Source organism: Euprymna scolopes, chromosome 32 (assembly GCF_053919585.1).
Source record: "Euprymna scolopes isolate OS-2025 chromosome 32, ASM5391958v1, whole genome shotgun sequence".
Classification (NCBI taxonomy): Eukaryota; Metazoa; Mollusca; class Cephalopoda; order Sepiida; family Sepiolidae; genus Euprymna; species Euprymna scolopes.
In genome coordinates, this window is record NC_136513.1 from 84,308,628 (window position 1) to 84,321,208 (window position 12,581).

General features: G+C 31.9%; 1 protein-coding gene across 1 annotated transcript in view; it reads left to right on the plus strand.

Annotated features, from left to right (window-relative positions):
- LOC145256459 (WD repeat-containing protein 43-like) overlaps window positions 1–12,581 on the plus strand; it is an 88,449-nt gene that overhangs the window by 49,194 nt on the left and 26,674 nt on the right. Inside the window, exons 9-11 of the mRNA XM_080115388.1 lie at window positions 2,262–2,345; window positions 7,346–7,456; window positions 9,941–10,081. Of these exons, the coding sequence (XP_079971514.1) occupies window positions 2,262–2,345; window positions 7,346–7,456; window positions 9,941–10,081 (336 nt within the window). The remainder of the gene's footprint in view (window positions 1–2,261; window positions 2,346–7,345; window positions 7,457–9,940; window positions 10,082–12,581) is intronic.

A 12,581-nucleotide genomic window follows, 5' to 3' on the forward strand; every position in this document is an offset into this window, starting at 1 on the left:
AAAAGAATTTATACAGGGGGTCATCAGATTTTTTATCTATTTGTCAACTGTTTCACGAATGCGCATGCGTGAACCGTTCATATGATAGATTCCATTATGTTAAGACTAAGTAGGTTTGAAAATGCTGGAATGAATGTGTCAAGCTGGCCTAATGGTTATCATACTTGACTCGTTTCTTTAGGCTTTGGTTTCGATCACAGCTTGAGCATTTCTTTTTTTTTTTTTTTTTTTTTTTTTTTTTTTTTTTTTTTTTTTTACAAGAAGTGAACTGTTAAGAAAAAAAAACAATACTCTCATGCACATGTCTCAGTTTCTGTATGAATTAAAATGTAATATGCATATTTTACGATCGGGCAATGATGGACGGCCTGCTAGTTGTCTATATTTTGTGAATTCGTTTTTTTCTTGGCCTGCACTATGTCCTGAACAATAGCAATTGATGCATAGCTATGTCTTTTGTTTTTGTTTTTTTTTTTACAAAGGGGTCACCACTTATCAAGGCCCGGAGACCACTCGAGGATTAGGGTTATTGAGTGTATAGTAGTCAATAGGATAATTTCTTAGTAACCGTTAGTAGTAGAAAGTAGTAGGTAAATTGGATTATTCAATGGGACGGTTCTTCAAGAATTTGTTTACATTGGACTTGAAGACAATCAAATTGTAGTCAGCTGGAAAACAGACTAACGGAAAAGTTCCACAGGTGTGCAGTTCTGAGAAAAAAACTTTGTTCATGGAATTTTTGGTTTAGGCAAAGATAAAGAGTGGGGAAAACTATTGACAGTGGTTTCAGTTAGATGGGTGTTTTTTGTGAAAAATTGGTGAGGGGAGTCGATAGATTGGAGCTCAGCTGAGCACTTGCCATAGAAATAATGATAAAGCAGAGACAGGCTCGCAACGTCTCTTCTGTGGGAAAGCGGTTGCAGGGAAGAGAAAAGGGCATCCCCCCACTAGGCCACAAAGTCTATTTGGAACTCTGCCAAGGCAGGATAAGCTGCTTCATACAGTTCCTGCCCAGATGTGGCAACAGTGCTCCATTCTAATAGCCTGATGTTGAGCTTCATTGCAAAAGGTGATGAACTAGTTGCACTTCCATCGTTGGAAACTGATCACTTGTGCAACTGATGTCTCTTCTCCCAATAAATTCTCAATGTACTTCTTTATACAACCAGCATTATTTATGATAGTACAAAGATAGACGTTGTGCAAATCTTTAATCGTCTCAGCTTAAAATGACCGTAAATGAGTTGACATGCTGTTAAACTCTCTCAATCTGTCCAACCTACATCAAGTGTTGGCCGACTAGTAATATCTTGCATTCATCAGTTCTTTGTAATGTGCATCGAAATGATTTGGCAAGTGCGATGGCTAAAAGATACTAAAAGAGTCGCGGGATTCCTTCTATTGGCATATTCTAAATCCAATCATGTAGGGTATTTATGAATACTAATAGTGCTAAAAATATTGGACCACTATAACATTGCATGGTGGGTTCTTTGATGCTCGTCAGATGGTGGTTGTCTTCCTGTTGACAGGTAACCAAACAAGTCGATCGATAGATGTCTCTCGGCATTGGAGGCAGTAGCATAGCAGTTGTAGAAATGTTGATATTTTTCCTTGTTTTTGTCCTTATGGAAACAACTAAAAAGAACATCAAATAACTTCATTATTTGCTCTGGTGATTTAGTATGCTTCCAAAAATGGTTAACTAGTCGTGATTCAATTTCAAAGAAAATTTTTTTTATGGAAATTGCTTTAGACAAGGTGTGGAGCCATTTCATATGAACAGCTAACAAGAACAAAATATGGTTCTCAAAAGACAGGAGATGCCTTTTCAAGATCAAGGTTAAGTCGGATTTATATGGATTTACAGCAAATACATAAAGATAGACTACAACTTCTTCTTCTAACCCGTGTAGGGAGTTGTGGCAACCTTGTAAACAAGCGTCCAAGTCTGATATCTCTTTGTTCATGTTAACTTTCTGCTATGATGCAATTGCCAATACATGTTGCTCTAACTTCAAACTTAGAAATGGAAAATTCATGTCCCCCTTCCAAACTACGTGGAATTATTGTTTTTTACCACTATTTTTACACCATAAAATTCAATGTTGCTGCAATTACAATTTGATTTAAATAACAATTGCAATTTAAAAATTAAGGGTAATTTAAAAATATTTTTTAATCAATTGATGTTATGTCAATTTTTGTTTTTGTGAAGTTCTGTTTGGTTATAATTCTTTTTTTTCTGTTTTTACATGTAGATATCTAAAGGGGCTCCTGCAGAAATTTGTTTAGAACGATCCGAAAATATTTCAACAATTGTCGAAGAAAGAAATGTACAAAAGGTATAGTCTTTTTTTTTTTCTTTTTGTCTTTTTTCTTTCTTTTCATTTTTTCTTTTTCATTTTTTTCTCTCCATTTGATGAGCTTGTGAATGAACCTTTTATGACTTGAATTATGATGTAGATGATTAAAAAAAAATATTTATTAATTTTAGTAAGTTTAAAGAGTAATGATACTATGATTGTCTTCAAACTGGAAAAATATGAAGTTCAATAGTTGAACTAAGACTGAGAATTTTTGCATTTCATAAACTCACCTTGATTATTATCCATAGTGCTTGAAAAAAGTGTGTTTATGACAACAAACGAAATCCTCCCCTCTCTGGGACAGATGTCGGTTTACTGAATGTAAGCATTGGACAGTTGCAATGTGGTTGTATTTGACATCTACCTAGATACTGAACTAATATGTACAAGGGGTGTTTAAATCAATCCCCACTTTATTTATGTGGTTATATTAATTTATTTACGATTTAACGAATTAGTTCAACCAGGTCGTAAAAGGTTAATTGAAAACTCATTGATTTCTGAAATTATTTTAAACTTCAGACCAGTCTCATAAATTAACCTGATTTCACAAAATATGCTGCGATCTATTATTAAACTAAAGCAGAGTTAATCAACATTTGTTTTCCTAATACTTTTTCTTATCTATTTCAATCACACAAAATACATGTTAAATTATTCCTCAGTTTCAAGATTGGATTTTTTTTTTTTTTTAAAACTTCCATCTGTTCTAATTAGTTGCAATTAAAAACTGATTTGTTTTAAATTTTTATCTATCACTCTCACACTTTCTCGTTTAATTTTACGATTCAAACCATATTTTAGCTTGGTTATTGTAATAGCTACTAAGTATCACGGTGTCTTTTTCATGATAGTCAATCACACTTATGGAAACCGACTGAACTTTAATCTAATAGCTTAGCAAATATATACTTTCTCTCCTAGTGGTTTACCTTTGCTAGGCTGGTACATCTGTAATGTGGCCGTTAGTTTTTAACCGTGTTGTTACATTTCAAACCTCTCTAACCTATACGTTGTCTGGTACTGTGGCAAAGAAACAAGCAGATAAAAAGGAAAGAAATAAAAGTCCGACTCTGAAATGCATTTATTCATGGTTTTTCCAAAACGCATTTCATTATATTTCAAAAGTGTTGTTTTTTTTTAAATTTTTATTTTTATTTTTTATTATACAAGGGAATCACAACTTATCCTCGTGGCCTCTGGGCCTTAATAAGGAGTAAAAAGTGTAGTGGTCAAAAGGACAATATCATAGTAATCATTAGAAGTGTAAATTTGGTAAAATTCGATTACTTAAGAGGAACGGCTCAAGAACTTGTTTACATTGGACTTGAAGACGGCCATATTGTAGTCAGCTGGAAAGCAGGTTAACAGAAGAGTTCCACAGGCGTGCAGTTCTAAGAAAGAAATTTTGTTCATGGAATCTACGTTTAGGTTTAGGCACAGATAAAGAGTGGGGGAAATTATTGCTAGTGTTTTCAGCCAAACAAATGTTTCTTGTGAATGTTTGGCGAGGAAGTGACTCTAGATTAGAGCTCAGACGAGCACTTGCCATGAAAATAACGATAAACAGACAGGCTCGCAACGTCTCTTCTGTGAGAAAGAGGTTGCAGGGAAGAGAAAAGGGCATCCCCTACTAGGCTGTGAAGTCTATTCTGAACTCTGTCAAGGAAAGATAAGGTCTTTTTCGCATACGTAAATGTTTTAAAATGCTGTGTTATATAACATGTGCTTTTTAAAAGTCTCTGTTCCTGCCACATGACACTGGCTTTAGCCAGCGCTTTCTTGCCCTCGACTTCACATGCCCATTTTCCCTGGCGCAGGCTTTGCTTCTTTCACTCAACCACATGGTGTCGTTTTTTTCTTTTTTGCTCCTTTTTCCCGTGACGTCAACACGTGCACACTTGCCAATTTGTATACGTACTTTAACGGCTGCTGCTGCTAATATTTTCGCTAGTCAGCTATCCTACAGCTGCTGCTGACTTTTTCATGTTATGTTACCAAGAGAGAGCACCACTTCATTACAGATCCAATATAATTATATAACATTTGTACAAATTTGGTTTTTATTTAGAATTCAATTGACAAAAAAAAAAACATTGTTATATGAGTAATAATTTGTATTTTATAAATAAAAACAACTCCGATCAATATGAAAGATGTTTTTCAACTAAAACAACTTGTAACTTCCATTCATAACCGATGGTTCATGAAACAGTGGTTGGGAACCATTGCTTTTATTTATCGTGAAACCTTCACATTTTGATACTTAATTTTGAAGCGAAAAAATTTACATAAAATGGCAGAATTTTATGGTTGGGCATGAACTCAAACAATGAATGAGGGAAGAAGGGGAGGGGGTCCACTTGGTCTACTTCGTACAACTAGTTGCATTTAGCACAATACCACACATTCACTCTATGAACCAACTATTTATAATATCCCTAGTAAAGATGAAAAATATTTATAATCTTAATATATATAATTGCAAAATTAAAAATTTGATAGTTTGGTTTTGACCAAAACAAGTGCAGAATTTTGTCCCCCCCCCCCCTTAAAGAAACATACATTTTAAAAAAATTTTTTTACAATAAATTTTTAATGGGATGACTGAAAGAAAGTGTGATGTATGATATATGTAGTCATGATGATGATGGCAGGGGTGGGTGGGTAATGAAACCCTTTAAGACACTCCAAAATAAAGAAAAATAATGATGCCAAATAAACTGCTAATGATGATATGTAAGTGAGAACTCTTCCTATCGAAATGCTTTCTGTGTTCCAGCTCTTCACCAAAACAAAAAAAAAAAAAAACTCGAACAAAACAAGAGGCTGGGACTTGTGGGGATGTTCGGTGACCTCCAAGATATGTAGTGTAAGTAAAATAAATTCTTGGGAGTAGGTTTGTTGGAGGAATTCTAACACCTGAAAATAAAGAGCAGACACGTGGAACTCATTTATACCAACTAATTAATACACCAGTTATGATTCTGCAACGCAATTGGGAATTGCTGCTTTAAACTTGTGATACTGTGTTATGTCTGTTGATGACTATTGTTATCAGTTTTATTAATAGACCAAAAAATGATAACGGATGAAGTTACATGAAATGGAACACATAACAGAATGATTTACTACATAATTATATTTTAAAAAAAATCAAGCAAAAAGATATTGAATTATAAAAAATCAATAACAAAAACATTGGATTGTAAAAAATGAAAAAGAAAAAAAACATTGGATTGTAAAAAATGAAAAAGAAAAAAAACATTGGATTGTAAAAAATGAAAAAGAAAAAAAAACATTGGATTGTAAAAAATGAAAAAGAAAAAAAACATTGGATTGTAAAAAATGAAAAAGAAAAAAAAACATTGGATTGTAAAAAATGAAAAAGAAAAAAAAACATTGGATTGTAAAAAATGAAAAAGAAAAAAAATTGGATTGTAAAAAATGAAAAAGAAAAAAAAACATTGGATTGTAAAAAATGAGAAAGAAAACACATTGGATTGTAAAAAATGAGAAAGAAAACACATTGGATTGTAAAAAATGAAAAAGAAAAAACATTGGATTGTAAAAAATGAAAAAGAAAAAACATTGGATTGTAAAAAATGAAAAAGAAAAAACATTGGATTGTAAAAAATGAAAAAGAAAAAACATTGGATTGTAAAAAATGAAAAAGAAAAAACATTGGATTGTAAAAAATGAAAAAGAAAAAACATTGGATTGTAAAAAATGAAAAAGAAAAAACATTGGATTGTAAAAAATGAAAAAGAAAAAAAAACATTGGATTGTAAAAAATGAAAAAGAAAAAAAAACATTGGATTGTAAAAAATGAAAAAGAAAAATAAACATTGGATTGTAAAAAATGAAAAATAAAAATAAACATTGGATTGTAAAAAATGAAAAAGAAAAATAAACATTGGATTGTAAAAAATGAAAAAGAAAAAAAAACATTGGATTGTAAAAAATGAAAAAGAAAAAACATTGGATTGTAAAAAAAAGAAAAAATATTGGATTGTAAAAAATCAAAAACATTGGATTACCAATGATTGTTTGGTGAGGGACATTTGTTTCTGTCCAAACTGTAATTACTAAACTTATATCCAAGGGTAGATAACTTCTTTCTGTGAAATACAACAGATAACTCTTTAAATTAAGGTCATAACAGATCTTAGTGTTGAATAATTAAAAAAAAGGATTGATGTGTTTTGTTTATGGCTGAGTATACAATTTATAAGTGGGTTGATATTTAAGAAAAAAAAAACGACACTGGATGGTTTATGAGTGCCTGGTGTTTTGTGATAGACTCCCGGGGCAGATAACACTATTAACTGTGAAGTAAAACAGATAACTCTTCTTTGCATACGGTTTTAAGTTAAGGTCATAACAGATATTAATGTTGAATAATTCAAATATGATTGAGCCTATAAGAATTGATTAATGAGGCCCCATTTCTGACGCTAGTCCAGAAGTTGATCACTCTGCATTAAATTTAAATAGGAAAATAAATTGTTTCTAAAATTTCTAAATGTTTCAACTTAAAACCAAATTTAAATTATCTTAAACACAAAAAAAAATTTTTTGTGTTTAAGATAATTTAAATTTGGTTTTAAGCCAAAACAATGTTCAAAATTTATTAAAATTCATGGAGTAGAACGACAGTTATGTTTTTAATAAAAGTCTATCGCTATCGGCTAAAGCAAATTATCGCCATTAAAGTAGTGCAGAGGGAAATATGTCCCCTATATTCGCAATCTTCAAGGTGTTCACATCTCAGGAAAATGTTACCCTCCACCCCATTTTCCGTAAAAATTACTTTTTATTATATTCAACATAAGTAAGTACTGTTCTTGCTTAAAACAACATATTTAAAAAAAAAACAAAAAAAAAAACAACATATTTAAAAAAAAAAAAAAAAATCAATCTGACCAAGCAGTTATTTTTCTTCATTGCTAACCCCCCCCCCTTTTTTTTCCCAGGTTATAAGTGGTGATGTAAGTAAAGATGTGACAGTCCTAACTCCCAGTGTGACATTGGTCAGTGGTATGGCACCAAATATGCTGTCTGCAAAAAAAAGAAAGAAAACAGAGGTATTTATTTCTGTTAATTTTTTTTTTTTTTTTAATTACTTCTTTTGCCTTCTCACATCCGCAAAGTTAAATGCGAAGTCAGTTTTAATGAGGAAAAAAATCCAGGGGGCACTTTGCACCGATCGAGGACAGAAAAAGATATTACACTTTGAATCCGAAAAAAAAAAAAATGCAACTTTTTGTGTTCCAATATTGTTAAAAGAAATAACTCTAAAGTTTGTTCTCATCCATACGTCCCCTATATTACAAAACAAAAATAAATATCTGTACGATATACATGTTCGTAGCAAAACAAAAACATCGCATTCCAAAAATTTTGTAAATTGATTAAAAAGTTATCAGTCAATCCATCTATATAATTATAAAACTCAAATGACCTTGTAACAGGTGTTGTAACCCAACATCCAGTTTATGACTTCCTGTTGCGCATGCGTACATAAACCAAAAAAAACACAAATCGCTACTTTTACAGAATTTGACCTGCTCACTGAAATATGACGTTATTATTTAACATGGGAAGGGTGGGGATGTTTTGCAACTATTCTGTATTACAACTATACTGTCGCAATTTTCTTACAAATAAATCAACTTTGACCCGTTGACAATTATAAGAGCATTTTATAATGGTGATTTACCTACATTCTTCCCTTTTTTTTTTTTTTAATTTATTCTCCATTTTTTAATACACCTTTCTTAAAAACATTCATACATTTTCTTCTACACTACCAACATAAATAACCCCGAAAAATGTTTTTTTTTTTTTTAATTTGTGTTACAAATAATCAACACGACAATAAAACGTATTGTTTTACTGTGTACATTTTCAGCATCCCAATTGTTTTCTTTTTTTTCGTTTAAATTAAAAGATACATTAAAATTTGAATTTAACTTTAAGTATTATGGTATCTGTTCAGTGCACATTTACCTATAAGTATGGCAAACCACTTATAATTTAATGGATGTAAGTTTTTTTTTTTTTAAATAAACAATTATAAACGAACACCTCGTAGAAATCTATCTATCTATATATTTTTTTTTCATTTTAATATACTTTCATAGAAATGTTTCTGTTATGTCACAAAAAACTATTTTCTTTACGTCACAAGTGTCATGCTCATACATTAATTCCATAGCTAATATAACATACTGACCCAATGGGTCACAGATAGTCTAGTATATTTATAAAAGTGAAATTGTCTGTCTGTGTGTGTACATTTCCCCTACCAAATTACTCTGTCACTTTTCAGTCTACAGACTCTAGATTTGACATAAGGGGTATTGAAATTCGTGAAAATCTTTTTAATTGGTTTTCAGACAGAAATTTAGTTGTCAAGAGGTCAAAGTTCAACGATTTGACCTTTGAAAACTCTACCAAACTCCTCTGCCAATTTTGGGTCTGAACACTAGAAATTTTAGATGTAGGTTACTACGACATGGATCAAACTTTTTAATTTGATTTGAGCTCAAGCCAATAAATGTTAAGGGGTCAAAATTGGGGTCATAGTTAAAAAATTACTCAGCCAATTTTTTGGTCTAAACATTTAAAATCTTACATAAAGTGTATTCAAGACATAGAGCAAGCTTTTTAATCATTTTTGGCTGAAAATTTGGCTGCCAAGGAGTCAGTTCAGAAGATTTTTACATTTGCGGTCTCTGGCAAACTATTCAGCCAATTTTGAAATTTTGCACAAAGAGTATTTAGATATGCAGCAAGCTTTTTAATCGGTTTTTGGGTAGAATTTTAGCTGCCAAGAGGTCAAAGTTGAAAGAATTCATCTTTGCAGACTCTACCAAACTCCACTGCCAATTTTGTGTCTAAACACTTGAAATTTTAGATGTAGGTTATCTGAAGTCAAACTTTTTAATATGCATATAAAGTTATGAACAGTACATAAGGCCTAAGCAAAGCCAGACTGAACTGGTAGTTTTTGAATAAAATTAAATTTTATTAATAACTGAAGTTTGCCATTTTGAAAACAATCTAGAAATAAAAGGAACTCAATAATTCATAATTTAAACTTGCATGATTTAGGTTGTAGTGCCTACGATTTCCCATCAATTATTTAAAAATTATTTTCATATAAATAAATGATGTATTGCTTTGAAAATTAATTTTTTTAAAGCTGTCCAACACGTGCTAGCATATAAAATAGATGTTAGACTGAATGATTTCAATTGGGATTGAACTTATCATAGATGTCGAAACCATTATAGAATATAAATTTGAGCAATACTTATAATTGCTTCTTAATGTATTCAGTTGAACTATCTAGTGAGTTTTTTTTTTTTTTTTTTTTTTACCTTCACTCATATTGCATGTTATGTTTATATTCTTGGTATTTGGTTGTTTCTCAGGGGACTCTGGAAATTCCAGTGTTTTTAAACCAAAGTATTTTTTTAACCAATGCTTTTTTGTTTCCTAACTAAATTTATTTTTGTTTTTTTTAAACTAATTTATTTTTTAACTAATTTTTTTCTTTTCAGTTAACAATGCAAGAACGGTTAAACGCCATCAGTTTTGACAACACTATTGAAGGACCTCCGACTAAAAATCTACCAGTTGCAGACTCTATGGCCGTTTTACTTACGCAAGGACTTATGAGTTCAGATAAGAATATCTTAAATGTAAGTCGAATGACAGCAGTTGTTTAATTATTTTGACGAATGGCTCCCAGCCAGGATTCGCATAAACCCTTCCATAGTCCATGCGAGATGGTTTGGGGCTCGGCCTTCCTTTAAAATAAACAATTTTATGGACAAAATGAGCCATAGTGGTTCACCGAAAATAAATAAAGAGGAAAAGAAGTTCATGTGTTAAAAAAAAGTTGAGAATCATTCGTGGTTTATACTACTCAATTCTATAAGTGGTTGGTAGCTTTCACAAATGCACATTTTTGTATTTATCTACGCTGATTGGTTTTATACAAACCCGATGAACCATATCACCATACAGAGATATATACTTGTGACGAAGAGTTCGTCTTAATGTGTGTACGTATGTATGTGTTGCCGTCTATTTATGTTCCAATGCTATGATCGTCTAAATGTTCATGTGCGTGTGTGTGTGTTTATGATGCATGTATTTTCGACACCTTATTTTCATGCGTCGTTGATCTTGGTCCATCGAATTTATCTTGTTGGAGAGGAGGCTGGAACCTGTTTGGACGAATATTCATTCACTTCCAAGATGGTTGGTTTTATATAGTTTTTATTCATTTTCCAGGTGCCGATCGCAGAAGAATGGAAGTGAATATCTTAGCATGAGTGATTAATTCTAGGTATCCATTCTAAGACACGTCAGCTCCCTTCCCGGTGAAGCGAGGGGAGGGGGCGATCTGTTAAACCGTCCGTCCTGCTCAACATCCAAATTCCAACTCCAATGTGATCTGCTAACCTGATCACGTGGTAACATATACGTAGTTCTGTCAGCTGATCAGATACTTCTGGTAACTTGTCTATGATATGGTTTTATTATATTTTGACAGCTTTTATCAACATTCTTCATATTCACTTCTTGTTTATCTCTCCAGTTAGATAAATAGATCGAGAGGATAGATACAGAAATAGATAGATAACTAGATCGAGAGATATATTGATAATACACATAGATAAATAGATAGATCGACAGACAAATAACTTACAAATACTTTTTTGTGTTCGACCTACTGCATGACAGTCTCCGGGATCCAATGAAGCCAGTTTACTTTTTAATTTTTTATTTGTTTGCACATTTTTATTGTGGCAAAATTTGGAAATCTTGAATTTCAAATGAAACAAATGATATCTACTTAATTGTCATGTCACAGTAATGAATATATCCAAAAATTATGAAAAATGATAGGGTAGAACATCAATAATAAATGAAAATAGTTTTTAAAGATGATTAGCGAAAATTGAGTTTTGCAAAAATAAGAAACTGAAAAGTTACAAGGTGCCTTCAATAAGTTTCCAGACTTTTTTTGTCATGGCACTTTTATTGATTGTACACACATGAAACTCTAGTCCCGTTCGAAGTGATCTCCTCCAACTGCAATGTGCTTGTTGTACCATTCCAACAACTTCTGGAAGACCCCATGGAAGTCTTCTTGTGTGAGGATGTCAATGACCTTGTGTCACATCCTCTTTCATCTCACTTTTCTCATAACGACAGCCTCTAAGGTTTTCCTTGAGCTTAGGACGTAACCAAAAGTCACAGGGAGTGGGACCCGAATTGATCACCTCATCAGTTCCCTGCTATCATGACATCTTTCTTTCTGATCTTCTCTGAGCACCCTTGGGACAAATTTTTCGCAAATTTTCTACATCTGGAGTTCCTTGCAAATAATTTTGTGTACAGTTCCCACACTGACATCAAACTGTGCATTTATTGTCTCTATAGACACACGATGCTTCTTATCCATGAAATTCTTTATTTGACCAATCAACTCTGGTAAAAATAAAAATGGTGGTCCAAAAGCAGTCTGAAGCATTCCATATGTTTCTGTGGCATTTTCCAAGTCTAAAAAAAAGAATTTTATAGTGTCCTCTTGTCCAGATTGCATTTTTTTTTGAAATACACCAACTGTGACAAGCAGGCTTTAGTAGGGTGTATTCTAATTCCTGCTATAGCTGTTCATTTGAACCCCAAATCATAAAAATTAGTCAGTTATCTCTAAGGCTATCACAAGAGAATATTTTCATTATTTTGACTCTCAAGTGTATGTATATATATATATATATATATATATATATATATATATATATATATATATATCAGTTAATATCTTTTACGTTTTTAGATAGTGATGTGGCTCTTGATTAACTGTGTGAGATATATACTCGAGAGTCAAAACAGTTATAAGAATATTCTCTTGTCATGGCCCTAGTCATCTCATAGTATGTATAGCAATAACATACTGGATTTTCAAGAGTCTACGACAATTTTAAACGCCTGTACAAAAAAAAATAGTGTGGAAACTTATTTAAGGCACCTCGTAAGTCAATGACGACATGTGTAGGATAAAAATTATTAACTCAACTTTAGTAAAGTAATAATCCGGAAACATTGTGGCCGTTTTATGCAACTGTAATCTTGTTTGGATCGTAAATAATAAAAAAAAAATATATATATATTTTCCTCTTTTTC